The sequence below is a fragment of the Arachis hypogaea genome, chromosome 5 (assembly GCF_003086295.3).
Source record: "Arachis hypogaea cultivar Tifrunner chromosome 5, arahy.Tifrunner.gnm2.J5K5, whole genome shotgun sequence".
Classification (NCBI taxonomy): Eukaryota; Viridiplantae; Streptophyta; class Magnoliopsida; order Fabales; family Fabaceae; genus Arachis; species Arachis hypogaea.
The window spans coordinates 9,200,024-9,225,185 of record NC_092040.1 but is presented as its reverse complement, the minus strand read 5'-3'; the positions used below and the strand labels follow the sequence as shown (position 1 = coordinate 9,225,185).

Below are 25,162 nucleotides of genomic sequence, written 5' to 3'. Positions count from 1 at the left end.
AATTGTTTTTGTAATAAAAATTGTTGACGAAAGAGTAGTCCAATAATTTAAGAATTTTTCCTATGCTACTACATACGAGGAGTTGATCAACTCAACATATGAAATTAACATGTCTACGAGTTTCAAGATTCTATAAATAAGATCAAATATCCATACAATCATTATAAGAAACAACCTCAGATCCAAGAAAATTATTGAGATTAAACTAACAATAATTTGTTCTTGGTAACATGGAAGCTGAATCCTCCTCCTTGCTTGTTCCTACGTTTTTTCTGTTGATACTGATTTCTTTTGTTGTGAAATATTACAAGTCAAAAACGAAGCCCAGTCATAAATTACCACCTGGTCCATGGAAATTACCCCTCATTGGTAACTTCCATCAAGTTGCACAAGCGGGACCACTGCCACACCGTTCTCTCAGAGAACTAGCAAAAAAATATGGACCCTTCATGCACCTCAAACTGGGTGAAAACTCCACAGTAGTTATATCTTCTGCTAAGCTAGCGAAGGAGGTACTCAAAACCTATGATGGATCTTTTCAAAAGAGGCCTCTTCTTGCTGCTGTTCCAACTCTAGTATATGGCCCTGCAGATATTGTATTCTCTCCCTCCGGCGATTACTGGAGAGACATGCGCAAGATATGTACTCTGGAACTTTTGAGTAAGAAAAAGGTTCAGTCTCTGGCTTTTATAAGAGAAGCAGAGATGGAAAGAACCATCCAGAAGATCCGTGAATCTGCGGGTTCACGGATCAATCTGTCTGACATGATTTTCCACTTGATAAGTGTAACTGTCTACAGGGCTGCCTTTGGTAACTCCAACATGGACCATAGTGAGTTTATCCTTCTCATCAAAGAAGCAATGCAAATCTTGGGAGGGTTTCATTGGGGGGATTTGTTTCCTTCAATCAAACCTCTGTTTTATTTGAGTGGATTGAAGTCAAAGGTGGAGAATCTGCACGAGAGACTTGATAGATTCATGGAGGACATCATAAAGGAGCATCAAAAGAAGCAGAAAGAAGGTAGGACCGATGTTGAAGAGGAAGACCTTGTTGATGTTCTGTTGAGAGTTCAGCAAAGTGGGAGTCTCCAGACCAACCTAACAATCACAAACGTCAAAGCTGTCATTGGGGTTAGTAACCTTTTTTTCTGTGATCTGTTCATTTTATTTTCATTGTTTTGTCTATCAAAATTCCTCTTTCTCAGGTTTTTATTGTTGCCATGCACCCACATAACCAAAGTAATTTAAGGAAAAGTCATACTTTTCCAATACACACACAATTAATATATATTATCACTGGTGATGAATATGATGATCTCGAGTAAGTATTTATCCATAGAAATGACTATTCAAAATTTGTCTATTAAAAGTTTTCTTTCAGTGATTATTTGTTTGCCGGCGCATGTATACACACACATATTCATTACCATTTTTATCTTCTTTTTTTTTTTTGTCATTTTTTGAATCATATGATATGACACAAAACAACAGGTTATCGTGTGAAAAATACAAATTTAAAAAACTTTTTTTAATTTATAATTTTAGTATGCGTATTTAAAGCACAAATTAGTTAAACCTTATTATAATTTATACGAGGTTAATTAATATATGTTTTTAACTAGGATATATGATAAATTTATTATGAATAAAAAAACTTAATTTTTTAATAAATATAAATTAAATATATTAAAATTTAAATTTTTTATATTTTAATAAAAAAATTATTAATAATCTTAACATGTAATCTTAGAGCACAACAAGATAGATAAATCTAATCTATAATAATAATTTTGGAGTTTTCAACCGAAAATGATTAAAAATGTGATTGCACTCATTCTGAAGCTTTCAACTCAAAGTCCCACATATAATAAATTTTGGATAAGTTGGGGCCAAGCGTCTCTAATGCATGCCCCCACCTGCCTGGCTGAGTCCTAGCTAGATTGAATCCGTCTCTATTGTTGACTTGTTTTGTTTCGTGTGTGTACGTTACTATGTTATAACAATGAAAATTTTCAAGAGTCAATTTTTTTAGTGTTAAAAAATAAAAGTTAATTTTTATTAATTTAAATATAAAATAAAAATAAAAGATCGGTTCTCTAATATTTTCTATAATAACAATAGAGATTCATCAATCTTGACCCCAAAAAAATAGGGGTTCCACGTTGGAGTCTCCTTTTAATATCCCTATTCAATTATCAAAAAACTATTGTTAAGACAGCATGTTTTTTAATTATCGTTATGTATTTCACTAGAAAAACAATATTTGGAGTATTTTATATTTTTATAATATAAAATAAAAACTTTTATCTATTCATTTTTTATGAATTGGTTTTAATATTAAAAAATAAAAATATATATATATGAAAAGACATACACAACGCCGCGATTTGATATATAACTAAGAGCACAATTAGAAAATGGCTAAAAATTAATTTCGTAAAAATTAAAAGAGACTAAATAAAAATTTTAAAAAGTGCTAACCTGAAGTTTATATGTAATTTATAGATAAGAAACTGAAGTACGGGAAGTTCATAAGAAATGTTAGAAGAAGAAGGTCAATCCTTTTAATATAAAAATAAAAAATAATTAATATTAATTTAAATATAAAACAAAAATTTGTTAAAAAAAGATTTTTAATTATCACCTAGTGTTTATCGGCTTGTCATGAATGAGACACCGCCCTGGCGTATATAAATCCTTTGCAAATACATTACGTATATATTAAAATTAATTATTAAATATTTGTGTATAAATATATATTATTTAATTTAATTTTAATATATATTTTATATCTTAAAACATATTTTGTATTAATAATTGATTTTAAGGTATACATTATTAAAGTTTTGCATTCGTAGCATTTTATTATTGAGTATGCTATGTGTATATTAAAAGAGGAAGTATAGGAAATTAACAGAGTATCTGTATAATGTGTACAATAGAGGTTTAAGAATGTTTGATTCAGTAGAATATCAGATATTTATTATTTTTGGTATTCAGATGGTTATTCTGGATAGTATAGTGTATTGTGTTTGAGAAATTAGTAGTATTTTATTCTATATTTTTTAATTCATATTATGCCAAATAAATAGTTCATTATATATATTGTACAAATATTCTATTGGCTCCCTAGTGGGATTCATATCAAAATTAATCACTAAAATCGGTTACTAGCATAAAATATAGGTTAAAAATTTAAAATATAACTACATATTTAAAATAAATTAAATCACACATGCATGGTTTTATATACAAATACTAATATATTGATAATTGATTTTAGTAACTGATTTTAGTGTATAAATAACATTTATTTTAGTAATTGCTTCTCTCTTTCATTCATTTTTAGTATTTCACGTGTTTTCATTTTCCAAAATAAAAAACTAAAAAAAAGAAAATCAACTGTTTATAGGACATATTCGCTGCTGGAATGGATACCTCGGCAGCAACATTAGAATGGGGCATGTCAGAAATGATGAAAAACCCAAGAGTGATGGCAAAGTTACAAGCTGAATTAAGAGAAGCACTTAAAGGAAAGAAAACAATTCAAGAAAGCGATATTGAAGAACTAAGTTACCTGAAGCTAGTGGTGAAGGAGACATTAAGGTTACACTGTCCAACTCCATTGTTGATCCCTAGAGAATGCACTGAAGAAACCAACATTCATGGGTATGATATACCAGTGAAGACGAGAGTGATGGTGAACGTGTGGGCAATTGGAAGAGATCCCCAATACTGGCATGATGCTGAGAGTTTCATACCTGAGAGGTTTGAAGATAGTTCATTGGATTACAAAGGGAATAACTTTGAGTATTTGCCATTTGGGGGAGGAAGGAGAATCTGTCCTGGTATGAATTTTGGTGTGGCCAGCATTACACTTCCTTTGGCTCTCTTACTTTACCATTTCAATTGGCAACTCCCCGATGGCATGAAGCCTGAGGATCTCGACATGACTGAAGTCCCTGGCTTGGCAATTGCAAGAAAACATCCCTTGTGCGTCATTGCCACTCCTTATCAACCATAACTTCTTCATCGTCATATTCTCATCTTGTTTTTTATTCCAGTTTCCGACATTCATAATTTAATACCATGGTGTTCTAGTTAAATATGTAATTACAATAATAAGAACTCAGCTAATATGCATCTGTGAAGAGTCTTGTATGAACAATAACTCTTCAACGGAAATTATGCAGAGAAAATGTAAACTACACTAAGAAGGATTGAACAAGAATTTATAAATTCAATGTGTGATATATTGCATTCAAGTGTTCTCCTTTACACCAGAGAGGGGATCTATTTATAATAGAAAAGCCTCAACACTTGTTACCCAAAAAACCAGAACAGCCAAGAAAAGAAATCAAGACCAGAAACAGAAGACCCAACATCTAACTAACTAATTGGATTGAACTTTGTTTTCTTGAAAACTATATATCTTTACTATTCTCAATAGTCCCCTCAAACTCATGACATCCAATGGTTAGATTATGAGTTTTTTTAATGATTTTGGCCAAGGAGTTTGGGAAGGTACTGTTATTTCTTTTATGTAGGCTGAATTTTTTGGACTGACCAAAATATGAAGTTGCCCTATCCCTAATGGTTATATGAGTCATGACTCATGAGTGTCCAAGGTGGTACACCTAAGAAAACAAATTGCTGTCAAGAAACATTATTAAAAGTTTGAAACTTTGAGAGGTTGTCTAATTAAATAAATTATTCTTTCCTTAATAAGAAATAACTACAATAAAATATATAAAAAATAGTAATAATAATATCCAAAACATGCTAACATTATTAATAAGAAAGATTAAATCTTATTCTAGTAAATTTCATAATTACGTTTAACATATTTTTTTGACACTAATTATAACAATCATAAAAAACTTTAAATAAATTATTGATAGCAACAGAACTTTTTAATAATAATTTTCTCCTCTCCTTCACCATGATAATATCACAATATTAATAATAATGATGATGATATCTTCTCATCAATTTTGAAATTAACGATGATAATGATAGGTTATTATTTATAATTTCAAAATATTAAATATCTTATGAAAACAAATGTGAGCATGCAGCACTTTATTTAAGAAAATAATAATTAGTGAACAAGTGTGTCGACCAAAATGAAAGGCATAATAGATATTTGACCAATCCAATCTTCTTTTACATATGAGTACAAAAATCCACCCTATATAAAAGAAAAAGGCAACTACTCAAATGAAGATGCTAAAAACATCTTTTTATGAAGATTCTTGTGTTAAAAGTGTACTTTGTTTGTTTAGCCACACTTTAAAAAAAATAACACTTTTGCAACACATCAAAATCAAACCATACATTTTATCATCTAATGGTAAAAAAGAAGTATCTTCATATGAAGACAATAGTAAAATCTTCATGGTAGTATCCACCAAAGAAAAAACCAGCACACTTCCAGGTCCATTGGCCAAAAACTAAAGTACATGTGCCACTAATCATCCTTCATTATATCTTTGATCATCTGACACAACCTGACTCTAACAACCTTTTAATATGGATCCCACCGTCTAGCTGAACGTGTTCTTTCATATCCCAACTGTTACTCATCCACATTAAATCCACACGTCTTATTTTCTTATTCCTCACTTTCGATGATGACGATGATGATGATAATTTAATTCTACTACGTCTATATATTTATAAATAATATTTTAATATTAATATTCTTTTAACAACTAAATAGGATTTTTTATTTAAATAAATAAAATAAAAACATTAATTACCAAAATAAATAATTTTAAAAATATTTATCGATTTACGTTTTCAGTCATATCTCGTTTACAGCACGTCAGTTGTGTCGTGGCTATTTTGTTTACAGTGTAAACGAGATGGACTTTATCTCGTTTACACTGTAAACGAGATAAGATCGAACAGCGCCTATAAGCATTACTCGTTTACAGTCTGTTCTTGGACCCCACTTTGACCTAGTCGAATTCTTTCTCCCATCTTTTAACCGTTTCCTACCATATTTGAGTCCGATACGATGATGGAACGTTAGGCGGGCAACGACAGGAACATCAACAGACTAAACGAAACGTCGCATTATATTGGGGCGGCCAACTTTGAGGTTAGTTGCGTTATGTTCGGTTAATCTAAGTATGTGGACATTGTTAGGATAGTCTCATAGTGACAAGCACCGAGTAAGATACTTTAGGGGGTTGGACTGTATGATGAATGTAGAACAATATTTGCTTGTGTAAGATTTGTATGACTTAATTACGATTTGCTTACCGACATAAGTAATTTAGAGACAACTGTAGAGTAGACACATGGTAGTATGTTCCTAAGTAGTAGTAGTTCTTTATTTATTCTTAAGTAGAGTAGAAAAATATATTATTATCTATTTATAGGTTAAATTTATTTGTCATGCCACAGAGACCTCGCCTTCTGTTGCCCCGACGAGTCAGCCATACCCTTCCTCCACCGGACGCCATCGTCTCGTATCTGGCTGAGGCCGGATTCAGCGACATGGTGCCGCCAGAGACTTCACATTTGACAATTTCCTGATTTCGGCTCTCGTGGAGCGATGGCGTTCGGAGACGCACACGTTTCATTTCCCGTGGGGTGATGTCACTATCACCCTGCAAGAAGTAGCGTACCATCTGGGCCTACGTGCACACGGGAACCCTGTTGGGGTACCACTGACCGATGGTGGAACAGCTGCTTGGTGCCAGGCCTCCGGAGGCGGCACAACAGGCTGCGCAGAGGAATGAGTCATTCACGCTGAAGCTGGTTTGGTTGCGTGATCATGTCCGCCAGATGCCCCCGATCGACGATCCTGAGAGACCCTTCGACAGTATGCCCGATGCTACATTATGTTACTGATAGGAGGGTATCTTCTGACAGAAAAATCCAACAACCTGGTGCACGTACGGTGGCTACCGCTTCTCAGGGATTTTGCGGAGTGCATGGCGTTATCATGGGGCTCTGCTGTGTTGGCTTGGACTTACCAGTCACTCTGTTTTGCGGCACAGCGGGGCGTCACGGACATCGCCGGTTGCACTCCGCTGCTGATGAGTTGGATTTACTAGAGATTTTCTCAGTGGTGTCCACCAGATAGAGGAGTCTACTAGTACCCGCTAGCTGCGAGGTAACCAATCATTACCTTTTCATTTTATGTTAAACTTTGTTGTTAATTCAAATGGTTTGTTACTTAATGAGTTGTATATGTATTTGTTACTTTTAGGTTGGTTGGATTGCAGCAACAGAGTAGGGATCAGCACCAGGCCAGGGTCTTGTACTGTAGGGTATCGGTCGACCGGTTACGGTTCGATGAGATTAATGATGAAATTAAATATTTTGATATTTTTTTCTACTTGCTATGTTGTAATACTTGTTATTTTGTTACACGTTTTTATTCAGTTTGCATGGAGGGTGTACGATGACCCTGCGCTGCAGGCCCTGTGCCCACACTGGTTCCGTGACGAGGAGGAGTGGGGTACATGGTTGTCGGCCATTCCACTAGTCTGTTTCAGCATTGTCCGGTTTCACCACGTCGATCGGGTGAAACGGCAGTTCAATGGGGAGCAGCCAGTGCCAGGGATTCCAGTGAATCTTGATGGGTATGAACGTGCTTAATTTCTTCAAGGTTATACGTTGGTTGTTGTTCGTTGTTCTCATAGTTATACTATTTTATTTACTTAATGTGTTTAACAATAGGCATCTGACCACTACTGGTCGCGGTGAGGATGTTTGGTGGCCAAAGCGACTCTAGCAGTGGTACGACGGTTGGAGGCAGAGGTTCAAGCCTGGTCACAGGATTACAGTGCACTATACATTCGACACTAGGCCGACCGGTGAGTACTACGATTGGTGGCGTGGGACTTGCCGTGTGAGGCAACTATATAGGCAGGAGGTGTTGTGGGACCCTAGACTAGTGGAGTTGCCCCCCGACATCCAACCCACTGCCAGTCAGCCGAGGGACGATCTTACTCTTCCGAGGGGCGTGCCAGATCGGAGGAGACGTGCGAGGGAGGGCAAAGAGGACGTACACTCGCCGACCAGCTAGGCGGAAGCAGGGCCAGAGAGAGCGTCGGCCAGGTGAGCCCAACTTGCACCACCGCAATAAGCAACTGATAAACCACAATTTTATGGTTTATCTTGTGCTAAATTGAGTGATTTTTATCAGTTCTTCGCACACTTATTCATACGAATTGCATAGTGTTACAAATCCTTCTTAATTTTGTTCCATGATTGAAAACTTGCTTCCTAAGCCTTTAAATTGTCAAATTTTAATTCCTCTTTATACCATTCGATGTCGTGATCTGTGTGCTAAGTGTTTTCAGGCTTTATAGGGCAGGAATGGTTTAGAGGATGGAAAGGAAGCATGCAAAAGTGGAAGGAATACAAGAAACAAAGGAGTTGACCAGCGAGGATCGACGTGCATGCATGGCTTGCGCGTGCGCACGCATTGGCGCATTTCCAGCGACACGTACATGTGACCGACGCGTACGCATGACAAGCGCAAATGACCAGTAACGCGTACGCGTGACAATGTGTCACGTGCTGCACTATTCAGAACTTGCAAGGGGCGATTTTGGGCTGTTTTTGGACCCAGTTTCAAGCCCATAAACACAGACTAGAGGCAGGGGGCAAGCCGAGACTCATCATCCATTGACATTCACTTAGTTTTAGTTTTTAGTTTTTGAATTTTAGAGAGGAACACTACTTCTCTTAGGGTTCTTATATTTTAATTTTAAGCTTCTGGATTTGATATTAAGAGAGCTACGTCTACCTTCGATTGGAGTCTTTTTCATTATAGTTTGTCTTTCTATTACTCTACTCTTTTGTTTTCCATTTAGTTTGTTCGTGGTCATATATGAATATTGTTACTTTTGGGATTTATTAATGCAATGAACAATTTTTATATTTAATTTCTTCTTCTCGTTGATTTCCTTCAATTAATTATCAGCTTCAAGATTTTCTCTTATTAATTTATTTTGATTACCATGTCTTTTAATTATTCTTATTCCATGTTGTTGAAAAATGGCATTCATGTTATGATTTAAAATTCTCAACTTGGTTTAGGAGTTGATTAATTGGATCCCCTTGAGTTGGAATACTCAAAAATTAATTTGTAATTGGGGGTTGCTAGCTAACTCACTTTTCACTGACTCTAATCCTTTCTTAGGAAGGGATTAGGACTTGTGAACCAGAGTTAGTGTTACCCACTTGACTTTCTTTTGCAACTGCATGAGGATAACTGAGTAGAAGCGACAAGTTTTTACTATTATACTTTGGAAAGTCAACAAGGATAGAAACTTTAATTAATCTTCTCTCACCCAAGGCCTTTTAATTCAAATACATAACATCCATTGCTATTATTCGTTGCTTTGATTTTTAGTTATTTATTTTTCCATTCTCAAACCTTAAAATTTCTCGGAAAATTCCTGATCAATAATTTAAACTGCTGTGTCATCAACTCATTGGAGAACGACCTGGGAATTCTACTCCCAGTTAATAATTCTAAACTGTGACACCCTTTTTAAATTGACAGTGAAATTTTCATCGGTTGAGAACTGTACTTGCAATACTGATTTCAACCAGCATTTTTTTGCCCGTCAATTTTTGGCGCCGTTGCCGGAGAGTTGCAACAGTGTGCTAAATTATTGGTTGGTGTAAATATTTTTATATTTATATAATTCCAATTTTTATTTTATTTGTGTGTTTTCTATTTATTAGTAGTAATTATTTTTTATTTTTCTTAGCATATTTTATTACCATGAGCTATATTTTTCTTTCATTGAATGACGCGTTTGTTACCGGATCCGAGCTTAACCGCATTTGATTCTGAGATTGAAAAGACTATTCACGTATTAGACTAAATGCCATATCTATTTTCTATTTGTAAATCTCTTGTCTGATATAACTGTGTTTTCCATATTATACTCATGCTGGTGGTTGGGAAGTCTGAAGGATTTGGAAAGGGAAGTATTAGTTAGACTAAAGATCTTTAGTCAGTTGCCATTTGTGGTTTAGCCTGTTTATAAGCTTTGAATTATTTGTTGGAAGTTCTAAGATTGTCTTTGACTTTTCTAGGACATTACATGTTAGATATGTGGGCACTGTTACCATACTGAGAACTTCTGATTCTCACCCATGCGGATTTTGTGGTTTTCATATGCAAGATGTGAGGCTTCTCGTTGAAGCATGCTGGAGATTTCTGGATTAGCGAAGATTCCTTGGTTCTCGGGACTCTGTTTTGAGTTTATATATTTTGCTTAGATACTTGTTATCTCCACTAAATAATACAAACTGTGATGACTCCTCTTAGAGACGATTTTGGAGAATAGGTTTTCTGTATTTATGTCCCTTTGGATTTTCTTGGGGTTTCTTATTTTATTTACGTATATATATATATATTTCTATGCTCGGGCCGGTTATCTTCGCAACTGGATTTTGAGTTTTGATATTTCTATTTTTGGCACTCCTTTGTATATATATAATCCCGCCTTAGCTTGTTCCTTTATTCGTTATGTTATCGATTGGAGTATTGCGCTTTCGAGTTACGATTTTGTTTTACCCCTTTTTTCAAAGGCTCCTAGTTATAAACATTGTTTTCACTACTACATATACTAAACTTTTCATTTTGAAGTGGTAATTCCTTGCCATCGCTGAATTATAACTTAAGCATAAGACTCTTTATGGTAGGGTGTTACAAGAACGCAAATCAAAAAATATTTTTAAAATTATTTATTTCGATAATTATTACTTTTATTTTATTTATTTAAATAAAAAATCCCAACTAAACGTGTCGTTTTTTATTTTATTAATTAAAAAATAATATAAATACACTATTAATTAATAACAAACATTTTTACACAAATATTAATGATATTTGATGTATAAATAATAATTTTTTAATATTTAATTAATTATAAAGACTTAGTTATTACAAATTTAAAGATCTCCTTTTATCATCATTTATTGAAAAGACTAAGTGCTTAATTAGGTGCCATTATTTTGATAAAAAAAAGATCTTTTTTAATAAAAAAGATTTTTTTTATTTTTTAATATGTTTGGTAAATTTCTAATAGTAAAAGTAAAAGTATTAGAAAAATAAAAAATATTTTTTGAGAAGCTGTAATTTACATCTTTTTTTAAATATCTTTTTTCTAAAAAAATATATTTTTTATATAATAAATAAATAAAAAATACTTTTATATTATTATACCCAAACATAATTGATAAATAAAAAGATCTTTTTACATAAAATATTTAAACATAAAATTACTTTTACTTTTATATAAAATTTTCTAAAAAAAGATAAATAAATTTTTTTTTAAAAACTCACCCAAACAAACCCTAAAATAATTTGTCTTTTCACTTTTCACGTTTTAAATCATCCACTAACTTAGGTTTGTAGAAAGGACGATTTAAAAAAAAATTGTTTTGGTAAAAAAATAAAAAGAGATTTTTGTATATGAAATGGTCTATTTTGTTTGTTATTTGTAAATGTATGATAATACAGAATCTTTAATTTATGTATAAACTTCATTTTCACTCTCACTTTAATTTTCTCTCTTTAATATGCATGTAAACTTTTGATACAATTATATTTATTAATTTTTATACATAATGAAGAGTTTTACCAATGTAATTATCAAATTGAGATATTTCACTATGCAAATTAATTAATTGTATAAAATTTAAAAATTATTTGATATCTCATCAGACTACTTTATTTCAATATATAATTTTGTATTCAAAGTACAATTAAACTATTCGTTTATTAATCTTCAATTTTTAAAAGAAATTGATAAATTTAATTATCAAAATTAATATAATGTGATTTAGTGAAGTCGATTTTTTTTAACTACATTCTATTTAGCATACATTTATGTATCTTCCTAATTTCAATTATGTATGATTGACACGATGTATATCTATAATTCTGTATTATAGAATTTGCTTATATGATCCTGTCTCAAAAAAAATTATTTTTTATGATAAAGCTAAGAAAAGATACTATTATATGATTTATAAAACAACACAAAACATATAAATAAAACAATTATAATATTTTTGTTCTTAAAAGTTTAAGATTGTCTCACATTTATAAGAATCTATTTATTGACCTTTTTAGAAATATTATTTCTACAATTACAACTAAAATTATTAGACAATTTTAAATTGCAATTACAGAAAGTCAAAAATGTAGATCTTAGATATTTTGTGTCAACCTACCTTTAGAAAAGTAGAAATACAACTACTATCTTTGTTTTCTCTCAGCATGCCTCTCAAGAAGTGCATACTTTTTTTTTTTTTTTTTGGTGACGCATACTTATTTTGTTTGTTTGTTCAATAAGTAGTTGCTGCTATAAAATTGTATTTTTATATTAATCATATTATATATACACTAAAAATAAGATGCTAATCGATGATTATATATAAAAATAAAATTTACTACTTCATAATTTTTTATTATTTTGTTTAATTATTTCTATTATAGAATTAATTATTTTATTATATCAAGTTTAATTATTTTAATAATTAACTAATTATTTAATTAAAAAATATGTAAATATGATTAATTTTAGTGTATATGTAGTATATATTTTTATTTTATATTTTATAATAAATCTGTTGAATTTAGAATTAAAAATAATAATATTAGATGATGACAAATATTTCACTGATCCTGATCTCAAACTACAAGTCGGATTAAGTTCATCTTGTTTATAGCTCGGCTTCTCAAAATAGGCCGACCTTGGGGCTATGATCCGTCCCCTTTAAATCAGATTATACCAACGACTCCGGAATCAGAATGAGCGAAATAAGATAACTAAATTTTTTGTAGATCTCTCCAACTAAGCTACCACAACTGCAACAACCGAAATAATAGCAACCATGACTTTGTCAAACCTAACAGAAATACAAATAACCGTCTACAAGCTAATAATATATATATATAGGTGACTAGCCTAGTCACAAGTACGCAATACATTTAGTTTTACTCTGCATTACTTCACACTCTTACTCACTTGAGTGTTGGAGTCCCTTTGCAGGTGCCCAACGCCGCCTCCCTAGCAAGTAGACGACGTTTCATCCTTCTGCTCCAAGGAAAGCTGGTATGAGTTCCAGCAGGATGAGCTATACCTCAAAGCGTCTAGATTCACACAGGAACATTTGGCGCCCACTGTGGGGCCCTCGATTTTTCTAACCCCACAACTCTTTATTCCATACATGGCAGACGAGCATAGTCACGCTCCTTCGAGCACTAATCAAACCGAACTCCTTGTGATCAATGAGGCCCTTAGGACCAAAAATCAGAGAATGACCGAACTCTTACGCCAGAGGCAGCACGACCATAGCAAAGAAGGAGAAAATAAGAACACCGAAAACAAAGACAACAATGATGAGCATACATCGGAGACCAAACACACTATACCTAATCCCCCAAAAACAACCACCAAAAGAACCAAACCTTTTACAAAGGAAGTCATGAGCTTTGAAATGCCCAAAAACTTCACCCTGTCATCGACTCTAAAACCCTACCAAGGAATAGGAGACCCAAATGTCCATGTCGCTAAATTCCATGCCATGATGTTTATGAACAAAGAATCTGACCCAATTCTATGCCGCACCTTCCCAACCTTTCTAGACGGAGCCGCCTTAAGTTGGTTCTCCAATCTCCCTGAAGGTTCCATCTCAAACTTTGATGAGCTAGTTGACCAGTTCGTCAATCATTTTGCTGCGTCCAAAATATACGTCCACAATTCTGATTACTTGAGCACCATCAAACAAGGGCTGAATGAAAGCTTGAAAGATTACATGACCAGGTTCATAGAAGCAACCAATGAAATACCCAACCTAAATCCCGAGGTCCATCTCCACGCCCTAAAGAGCGGTCTCCGCCCAGAAAAATTCCAAGAGTCCATAGTCATAGCAAAACCAAAGGCTCTAGCCGAGTTTCGAGAAAAAACAACAACCCAGATCAAAATTGAAGAATTCCGAGCACTGCGAAGAGCGGAAAAACCTACCTCAAACAGAGAGGAGGAAAGACGAAACAGGCACTCAAGCAGCAGAACGGACCAGAGATCGTTCAGACTAACACTCAAATTCGACAGTTACACTCCACTCAATACAAAAAGGGAAGACATTATAAAAGACATCTTGCACTCAAAACTCATCAAACCCCAAACATGGCTGGTACATATCAAGACCAGCGATATGTAGACAAATCTAAGTACTGCACTTTCCATCAGAAGTATGGCCACACCACAGATGACTGCATAATAGTAAAAGATGTCCTTGAGAAGCTGGCCCGCCGAGGACTATTGGACAAGTATATCGATAGCCGCAGAAGAAAGTGGAACACAGAAGACCCCGGCCAGCAATCCAAAACAACTGACAACTCCCAAGATAAAGGGAAAAAGGTAGACAATGATATCAATCCACCTCGCAGAATAATAAATTACATTTCCGGTGGTTTTGTCGGTGGTGGATGCACAAACTCGGCAAGAAAAAGATCGTACCGAGCTATGATGACTATGACAGAGACAACTTCATCCCAACCCATCAAGGACAAACCAGAGATTTCATTCATCCTTAAAGACTATAAGGCAACCGATCAAAACCTAGACGACCTCGTCGTCATCACAGCACAGGTCGGACAACCACTAGTAAAGAAGATCCTTATGGATCTAGGGAGCAGCGCAAACGTGCTATTTTATTCAACATTCCAAAAGATGAAACTGAGTGACAAGACCTTCCAACCTACATCCGGAGAGCTAGTAGGTTTCTCAGGTGAGCGAGTCTTCATCCGAGGCTACATCTGGTTACAAACCACTTTTAGAGATTATCTTGACAGTAAAACCATAGACATACAATATCTCGTTGTCGATTGCAAAAGTCCATACAATATCATTCTAGGCAGACCTTCCCTAAACGCTTTCAATGCTATTGTTTCTACTGTGCATTTGTGTGTTAAGTTTCTCTCGCAGGATAACAAAGCTATAACCATCCACGGAGACCAAAAAGAAGCCAGGCAGTGCTATAACTCAAGCCTAAAGAACGAACAATCAAAACAGCCTGAACAAGAGTATGTCCAGGCCAATGATTTGAAAGAAATATTCCAACAACTTTGAAGATACAACATGAAGCTCAATCCAGAAAAATGCGCTTTTGCAGTTCAAAGCGGCAAATTCCTCGGCTTGATACTAACTTGCCGAGGTATAGAAGCAAATCCAGAGAAATGCCAAGCAATCCTAAGCATGTGAAGCCCACTGACAAAAAAAGAAGTCCAACAATTAACTGGCCGACTTGCAGCACTGGCCAGATTCTTATCCCGCATAGCTCACCGATCACATCATTTCTTCAAGACTCTGAGGAAACAACAAAAGTTTGAATGGACCAAAGACTACGAAGAAGCCTTTGCCGAGCTCAAAACCATACAATCAAAACCACCAATCTTTCAAACACCGGAGGTCGGTAAACCACTTTATCTCTATTTTTTTGTTACTAATCATGCCATCAGTTCCGCCCTAGTAACAGAAATAGGAAAGCTACAACACCCGGTGTACTTTGTCAGCAAATCTCTTCAGAATGCCAAAATTCAATATCCAAAGCTAGAAAAACTGGCTTTGGCTCTTGTGACAATAGCCAGACGCTTACGGCATTATTTCCAAAGCCACACCATAGTGGTCAAAACCGAATAACCTCTAAGGCAGATTCTGATGAAACCAAAACTGGCAGGAAGATTGATAAAATGGTCGATCGAGCTGTCAAAATACGATATCCAATACCAGTCTAGAGGAGCCATCAAATCCCAAGCGCTAACTGACTTCATCGCAGAACTCACCCTGGAAGAACCAAGCTCCACAAAGAACAAATGGACGCTATACGTCGACGGAGCTTCAAACAGCAAGGGCTCCAGAGTAGGAATACTACTAGAGGACGACCAAGGAACAGCATTAGAACAATCCCTACAATTCACTTCCCATGCAAGCAATAACCAAGTAGAATATGAAGAATTAATAGCAGGACTACGACTGGCCCAAACAATAGGCATAACACAGCTAAACGTCAAATGTGATTCCTTGCTTGTCGTACAACAGGTAACAGGTAACTTCCAGGTAAAGGATTCACTTTTAGAAAAGTATATCACCATCATCAAAAACCTCATTAACGGATTTCAGGAATTTAATATATCCCATATACCTCAGAAACAAAATGATAGAGCAGATTTTCTTTCAAAATTAGCCACCACAAGAAATTCAAATAAGGCACCCATATTAACTCAACTAACACTGGATGAACCAAGTGCTATGCTAACAACAATTTTAAGCATCTCACAGGAAGAAAATTGGCAGACACCCTTCATACACTACCTACAAACAGGTCAAGTCCCTGAAAGCATCCAAAACAAAAGAAAATTCAGAAGGAGAGCAACTTTCTACACACTACTTGGCGACGAGCTATATAAGAGAGGTTTTACAAGACCTCTCCTAAAATGCTTGAACACGACAGAATCCAAACTAACAATGGACGAAGTCCACGAAGGCATTTGCAGGACACATATAGGAGGACGAAGCTTAGCCGGCAAAATCTTCTGAGCAGACTACTTTTGGCCGACGCTACAACAAGATTGCATACACAAAGTTAAACATTGCGACCACTGCCAACGGCACGCCCCAGTCATCCATAATCCAACCGAGCAGTTGCACTCATCCGAGGTAAGCTGGCCGTTCAACAAATGAGGGCTAGACATCCTCAGACCTTTTCCACCCGCTCCAAGCCAGGTTAAATTTCTAATTGTCGCCATTGATTACTTTACAAAATGGATAGAGGCAACCCAATTGGCAAAAATAACTTCCGAAAAAATAATTTCTTTTGTATGGAAAAACATACTGTGCTAATTCGGTATTCCTCAATCCATTATTACTGATAACGGTAGACAATTTATAGATCAAAATTTCACAAACTTCTTACAAAATTTCAAAATAGTTCAACAGTTCTCCTCTTTGAACATCCACAAACTAATGGCTTAGCTGAGGCTGCCAATAAGATAATTTTATAGGGCATTAAAAAGAAACTCAAAGATTCCAAAGGAGAGTGGGCCGAGCTTATCCCTGAAGTACTATGGAGCTACAACACAACAGAATAATCATCAACAAAGAAAACCCCCTTCAGACAGGTATACGGATGTGATGCCATGCTACCCATCGAGATCTCTTTATAAAATCTCAGAAATACAAATGTCAGCAAAAGTGACAACATCAAAAACAGAAGAACTAAGCTCGACCTCGTCGAAGAAAACCGAGACAAGTCATCACTACAACAACTAGCAACTAAACGAGCTATGGCTCGGAAATACAACAAAAAACTCAAACCAAGGACACTATCAGAAGGTGACATCGTCCTCAGAAAAATAGAGGACATACGACGACCACCAGGACATGGCAAGCTAAGTGCAAATTGGGAAGGACCATTCCGAGTACTTAAAGTTATCGGCAAAGGAGCCTACAAACTACAAAAACTTGATGGAACTATCCTACCAAATAGTTGGAACATATCTTCTTTAAGAATGTATTTCAGCTAGTCTATAAGTCGGACATGGTGATGCACTCTTTTTCCTACTACCAGATTTTATCCCTATGGAGGGTTTTGCTAGAAAGATTTTAATGAGGCACACCACCCCATATTCTACACGTTATATCTCATATTCTACTTCACTGACTACCGCCAATACTACAAGTTGAAGTATTCAACAAACATTCTTCACAAAAAACAAACATGTAACAGAAACATGCAACAAAATACTAACATTATCAAATTTGTTTGGCTAAAAGCCAGCAATTCATAACAAACACATCAGACAAAGCCAAAACGGTTATAAGTCTAGAAATTTCAAAAGTACAAAACAAAGCTACTATAAACTAAATATTAGGGTTTTCACTCTCATCCTCAACTCCATCATCATCATCGACCAACTCATCACCAACAACTACTTTGCATGGATCTATTGCAGACAAATCCACAGCAGGTGCTAGAAGCTTTGCCTGCTCAACAGCTCTCTCAAAGCCAGCAGCGAACATCTCAAGCCCATGATCCTCCTTCTCAGTCTCAAGCTGCTTCTTCTTAACACCAAGGACAATCAGCCTAGCCTCCAGAGCAATCTTCTCTTTGCCAATTTTCTTTCTAGCATTCTCGGCGGCTCTCAATTTCCCTTGCAAAGAATCCACCAGATCCAGGGTAGTACGAAGCTTATTTCCCTTCTCCAAATTATCCTGCATCAGCAGATCAACCGAAGCCTTATCAAATGAATCCTTCGAATGCTTCTGCTCTTGCGTTCGGCCGATCGACACCAGCCGAGCTCCTATCACCTAAAATAGCCAACAAGACAAATCACAACGACATCAACTACCATCACTAAAACAAGACGAATAAAGATATTATACCTGAAGATACTGACAAACTCCCATATCGCCAACCTCTTGAACAAGCTTGACATCAGCCGAGTTCTGGCAATACTCATCAGCCACCATACTAAACGGGAAGTGCTCACCCCAAAGAGAGATCAAGTCCTGCTCACCCCTATACCCATGAAGATTCCTCTGGTTGTCAGTAAACCTTTTCACTTGCTCTAGATTGATCTCCTTCCCACCGAACCTATCCTCGGCCACCCTCAAACCTTTTCTTTCTTACTCTCCCTTTTTCTCTTATAACTCACCTTCTTGACAGGTGACGGCTGATCCACCTCCGCCCCTTTCTCAGCCACAGTATGACTACTCGAACCCTGCCGCTCCACATTCTTCGTTCAAAAAAATGCTCTCAAACTATTCGAAGTCACTTTCAGAGCTTTTTTTACTACAAAAGAAACAGAACACAAATCAAGCCAACAATCAACAAACATACTACACAAAAAAACAAACCACAACTTACCAATATAACTCAACAATGCATCACTATCAGATTCCAACTCCAGAATTTTCACAACAGATAACAAACTTGAAGAGGATATATTGTTAACCAAAAACTCTACCAACATATCATTTTTATATTCCATCCTCTCCAACCCAAGAATTTGCCTAGGTCTCGGACACACCAAAACAAGGGAAACCTTTCTAACAAGCAGTCATCCACATACCACAGAAACTCATCAACAGCAACAGTTACTTTCACAATCATCGACTTAAAACCCTTGTACGATGACTTATATAGACTAAAAATAGAACGACCAGGAGCACTAGCCAAGTTTACCCAACCCCCTTTCCTCACACCCTTACATTGAAACAACGCAAAAAACACTTCTAACGAAGGAACCATATCAAGACAAGACATCAAAACCTGGAAAGCCCTAACAAAAGCCCACTAATTTGGATGCAATGGAGAAGGCGCACACTTAATTTGCATCAAAACCCCACATTCAAACTCGGAAAAAGAAAATTTCACGCCAAATCAACAAAAACACAACTATACATGAAAACATATTCAAACCCCTCCCCGCGATGATACACACGATCGGAAGAACAGCATGGCAAAAACACGAGATTAATACCACTACCCTCCCTGACCCATGAAGAAGACACACCCAACTGAGCCAAACTACGCTCGTCACAAAAAACGGAAGCATACTCTCTAACCAACTCTGCCACCCATGCAAAAGGGTCTCTAGGATCCCATACCCACACCTCCTCAACAATTTTATCCTCACTATCAGTAACCCCCTTCTTTCCCCGACCCATAACACCCCTACCCAAAACACTTTTCCCTTTCTCCATTAGAAAAAATAGACCAACAGCATACACATAAAAATCGAGATAAGAAAGAAAACCTAACCTTTCTTGCTCATCTTCACGATTAATTCAAAAAACTGAAAGCAAACTAAAGTCCAACCTCTTTCAAAGCCTACTATGGACACGACCCTTCAAAACCTCCAACAAAATCTAAGCCATTCATCTAACACACCAACATTACGATCGTGGACAGAGAAAAGAAAACCTCCTCGATTCCCGACTCACATTAAATTTTGCAGAAGTCCTATCAAATTACCACTCTCTCTTTCCCAACACATATCAGAAACAAAATTCAAATTTATCACGAAAACGTATCAAAACCTTCAAAAATCAAACAGAACTAAAGGAATCTATCACTCCAATCCCGAGGTATACCTAAACAAAATTTGATCCATCCATACCTCGACATCCCCACCAAACCACGGTCACAAGCTTTCAGAGCCACTAATAAACAAGGGTGACCTTGGGGGCTTTCACTGATCCTAATCCCAAACTACAACTCGGATTAAGCTCATCCTGTTTATAGCTTGGCTTCTCAAAACAGGCCGACCTTGGAGGCTATGATCCGTCCCCTTTAAATCGGATTATACCAACTACTCCGGAATCAGAATCAGCGAAACAAGATAACTAATATAACTTTTCCGTAGATCTATCCAACTAAGCTACCACAACTCCAACGGCCGAAATAATAGCAACCATGACTTTGTCAAACCTAACAAAAATACAAATAACCGTCTACAAGCTAATAATATATATACAGGTGACTAGCCTAGTCACAGGTACGCAATATTTAGTTTTACTCTACATTACTTCACACTCTTACTCACTTGAGCGTTGGAGTCCCTTTACAGGTGCCCAATGCCGCCTCCCCAGTAAGTAGACGACGTTCCATCCTTCTGCTCCAAGGAAAGCTGGTCTGAGTTCCAGCAGGACGAGCTATACCTCGGAGCGTCCAGATTCACACAGGAACATATATAATGCGTGTTGGATATTTATATTCAAATTTGACATAGCACAGATCTTGGTACGTTTCTTAAGTTGTTGCCCTAAATGGAAAGTTTTAATTAATTAATTTGGATCAAATCATGCATCACTTACCGTCATTAAGGATGTGAACAGGGCAGGGCAGGGGTGGGAGATGCCTCTCTGTTTTCTATTTTCGTCTCCAGATTTATTTTTTATCTCCGTCCCCATTTTTTACTGTAGGAAAATATTGCTCTCTATCTCCATTTTCTACCGGACTCATTTTTTATGATGACTCCATTCTCCATTTATTTGATAGTTCTAATTAATTATTAATTTTCATATGAATAAAACTACAAATATCCATCCTATAAAAAATAACAAGATTTTATATAAAAAGTATAAATGACAAGATGATGACTTCTTTCGAAATGACGCAGTGGGGGACACAACGGCAAACCAGAGGACAGAATAGTGGACGAGGTGAAAAATGCGACAACAGAGAAGAGAATAGATACAACGACAGAGTTACAGAAAGGAACGCTGCAAATAGAGAGTACGATGCGGTGAAGGTAATGGCATGGACAATGTTAGGGATCTTTAAATTGAAAAAAGGTTATATAAATGAGGATTAAGAGTTTTAAGTTTATGTGTACGTGTGTGCGTGCGTGTGAAATAGCTAAAAAATATACATAAAAAATAAATTATTAAAGACAATTTAATAAATTTATGAATTTAAAAAATTAGTGAACAAAGAAGAGATTCCCACTTGGATTCTCACTCCTATCTTAAAATTTTTTTATCTCCTATCTTCATTTTTATAAATAAATTTTTTACAGCCGAATCTCCGGGTCCCCGAAAAGATCTCTGCGTCTCAAGAACTTTCGCCTTCCTAATCGTCATATATGAAAGGACCAAGCTAAGCAAAATCAATTTGGAAGATTTTTCAACTATTACAAACGGTCAAATGAATGAATGATTATGACAGCAATGAATCCGAAATTCAAGAGGAAAGAAATTCAATTTTAATTATTTGACCATCATTATATAATTGATAATTTTTAAGGATAATAAACTTAAAAAAAAGAGCAAATACAACATACAAGTTTCTTTTTTTTCATTATGATCACATCGAATATTTTTTTTTATTCTATCTCTATTTGTAATCTAATAAACTGATATATATTATACTTATATGAGAAATCATAATATAAAAAAATTAAGAATAAAAAAATGTAAGAAAGATAGATTATATTATAAAAAAAATCATAGCTTTATTTTTTTTAATGGTATTTTTTGATGGAATAAACTTGAGTTTAATCAACGTTGTTTTTTTTAAGCTGGATTAATATTTAGATGATTCTAAACTTTGTTTAAATTTAGTGATGATTCTAAGATATGAATTTATGTATAGTTTATACAATTTCTATTTCCTAAATTAAATAAACAATTAGAAGTTTACTAAGTTTAATTAAGTAGGAAGTAGCAGATTCTAAAAAATTAGGTGGTCTAAGAGTGAAAAATGTGATAATTCATAACACAATATTTTTGTTTAAGTGGTGGTAAGATTTTTTAAAGGAAAATTATTTGCTATGAATAAAAATAGTTTGTTTTTGTAACAATTTGAAATTCAATGAGATATTATCCAATCAGATAATTCATATTAGAAGAGGTTTATGAAAAAATATCTGTTAATTATAGATTAAGGAACAACATGTAAAAGACAAAATAATTATTGAATTGTCTATGAAGATAAGTGATAGAAGAATAATTTATTTTTAAAAAGATGTGTGGTTATAAAATAGTTCTTTGAAAAATCAATTTTTAAGATTCTTCTCACTTTCAAGCCAAAGAGAATCTATCCTAAGAAATTGTAGGTTTTGGAATGAGTTAGAGTAATTTGAAACTTCCAATCAATAGATGCGAGAGTTATATCAACAAGAGTTGAAACTAGTGTATTAGTTGCATAATACGTTAAAGCCAATTAAACTAGCATATAACAAAGAGAATACAGTCTGGTAAAAGTTTGATAGAAAATGTGTATTTTTTTCTAATTTATTTGTACAGGTATTGCAAACAAAAATACTTTTCAAGAACGTTACAACTTACAGCTTCACTAAAACTATTTGGAGAATTTAGTTCCACCAATAATATATGGAATTGTTTGTTTAGTTTATTGTATTGATAGGTAGAGTGAATATAAAAGAAAGACGGAGTAAAATAGAAATTATAAATTAGGAAGGTCTATGTATTATATAAGAAGGATTGAATATATTCACCACTTGTTTTTTAGTTGTGATTTTACTTGATAGGTGTTATCTGATTTTGGTAGATTATAATCTGTTTTAAATATGTTAAAAAAATACTTTGAGAGTTAGATAAGAGTTCACAATAGGAAGGAGGAGTACAAGAAATAGTTAATGTGTTTTTTTGTGATTATTTATAGTGTTTGGATAAAAAAAATAGAAAAATATTTCAAAACGAAAAAAATATATTTAGAAGTGATAATCAGCGAATCCTTTTTTAATTATAAGGAATAAAGTCGTGCGAATCTTTTTAATTATTGATGATAATATCAAAAATCTTTTAAGATAAATTTTATATTCTTATGTTATTTTTAATTTATTTAGTTTCTATTACTTCACTTTATTATATTGAAATCAGCTTGTTAAAAAAATATTGAACTTAATTATTTGAGCTTTTGAGTTCTATATGAATTAGAATTTAATTCTTAGAATTGATAACTATTATTAATTCAGTTATAGTAAAAATTTTATTGTAGATTACGATGAAGACCGAAAATAAACCTCATGATACATATAATTCTCTTCTCTCTCTTATGACAAAAAGAAAAAATCTTTTGCGTAAATCACATTCATTGCACTTCCAACAAAAAAAAAAAAAACAAGTAAAAATCTAAAACAATCATAATTCAACTCTCTTTTCAAGGTTAAAAAACAAAAAACTATCAGAATCATAGTTATAAATTAATAAAAAATAATAAATAAAATATTCTTAAATTAATCAAATTTAATTTAAGTATCAACAAAAGTGACAAAAGTATGACATTTTCGTTTGACAAATTATGCTATTTCATTATTCAGTATTTTTTTTCCTCTATTTCATTTGAAAATCTACTCTCCGAAAATATATGAAACCACTCTCGAGTCTCGAACGACGGTGTTTACTTATCAACGGCCACAAAAGTCAATATTTTCTTTCATTTGCTTATCAGAATGGACATATGGAATAGACCGCAGCGAATCAGCGACGATGATCTAAATATCTAATTGATGAGCATAACTATGAAGACAAATGTATAACTCATTCGATAAAATGATGTATGTTAAATTATTAATTGCTCGTTGACATATAGTTCTTACATAAATGAACATGCGTTGCACCATTTCGACACTTGATATTTACACAAAAAAATAGGTGAATATATGTAATTATTTTTATACGAAATTAATATTTAAAAATTATTAGATGATAATTTAATCTAATATATTAAATTATTTAATAATTTTTAACTATTAATTTTATATAAAAATAACTATATATAAATTTTATTATATATATTAGTCATTCAAAAAAAATCTAATTTCAGTGTTTAGAATATATTAGCGCATAATTTGAGAGTATAAATGTTCAAAAAATAAAATTATTTTAAAAAATATTCTTATAAACTCATTTACATTAATAATGACTAACTAATAATGATAAAAACATATTTATTTTTAATTGCCTTTTCAGTTTCAATTCAATTAGGTATCTATTGAAATTAATATTTTTTCTGTTTTTTTTTTTTTTACATAAATTGAAGAATATTTTGAACATTCTCTTTTCAATACATAAAATAAAAATTCAAAAGCCTTAAAAATTAATTTGTTTAAAATTAAATTTAAAAATCAAAATTATATAATCCGAACAAATCCCAAATTAAAAATAAGAGGTTAACTGTTGTTATCATAAAAATTAAAGCTCGATTGGTGGTTAACTGTTGTTATCAATAAGAGGGTAGGTGTTGATTATGTATAAATCTTTAGTCTTGTTTTAATTAAACTAGCAATAATTAGAACTGTTTTGTGTATAGTTATAATGCACGGATATTGATGTGGATATGGATATGATATGATAGGAATACGCTGACACATAAATTTTAGAATCTTATAAAATATAAGTACGTGCTATAATATAAAAATTTTTTAGATAAACTATAATAAGATTTTGATATTTTATTAATATTAAGACATAAATTAACTTTTTTAATTATTTTTAATATCTTATTTTAATTATATAAATATTTAAAATATTTTTTATTTTAATAAATAATAATATTTATAAATTTATTTCAAGAATACATGTTAAAAATAAAGTTGGACACGTGATGGTATTTAGGTGTGTCTAAACGTGTTCGAA

At 33.9% G+C, this 25,162-nt stretch overlaps 2 protein-coding genes across 2 annotated transcripts; both read left to right on the top strand.

The window, feature by feature from the left end:
• On the top strand, nucleotides 1–4,264 carry LOC112800634 (cytochrome P450 71D8). The gene is made up of 2 exons (XM_025842979.3): nucleotides 1–1,130; nucleotides 3,412–4,264. The coding sequence occupies exons 1-2, from the start codon at nucleotides 231–233 to the stop codon at nucleotides 4,021–4,023; spliced, it is 1,512 nt and encodes a 503-aa protein (XP_025698764.1). The 5' UTR covers nucleotides 1–230; the 3' UTR covers nucleotides 4,024–4,264.
• An 8,959-nt stretch (nucleotides 4,265–13,223) lies between these two features.
• Nucleotides 13,224–15,127, top strand: LOC112803236 (uncharacterized). Its single transcript, XM_025846746.1, has 2 exons — nucleotides 13,224–14,189; nucleotides 14,246–15,127. The coding sequence occupies exons 1-2, from the start codon at nucleotides 13,224–13,226 to the stop codon at nucleotides 15,125–15,127; spliced, it is 1,848 nt and encodes a 615-aa protein (XP_025702531.1).
• The last annotated feature ends 10,035 nt before the right edge of the window (nucleotides 15,128–25,162 follow it).

What these genes read in the sequence shown, in the direction of transcription:
- LOC112803236 (XM_025846746.1), top strand. Translation starts at nt 13,224, where the DNA reads ATGGCAGACGAGCATAGTCACGCTCCTTCGAGCACTAATCAAACCGAA. An exon ending in TCAAACCCCAAACATGGCTG is followed by an intron (nt 14,190 to 14,245) that starts GTACATATCAAG and finishes ACTTTCCATCAG; the next exon opens with AAGTATGGCCACACCACAGA.
- LOC112800634 (XM_025842979.3), top strand. Translation starts at nt 231, where the DNA reads ATGGAAGCTGAATCCTCCTCCTTGCTTGTTCCTACGTTTTTTCTGTTG. An exon ending in ACGTCAAAGCTGTCATTGGG is followed by an intron (nt 1,131 to 3,411) that starts GTTAGTAACCTT and finishes AACTGTTTATAG; the next exon opens with GACATATTCGCTGCTGGAAT.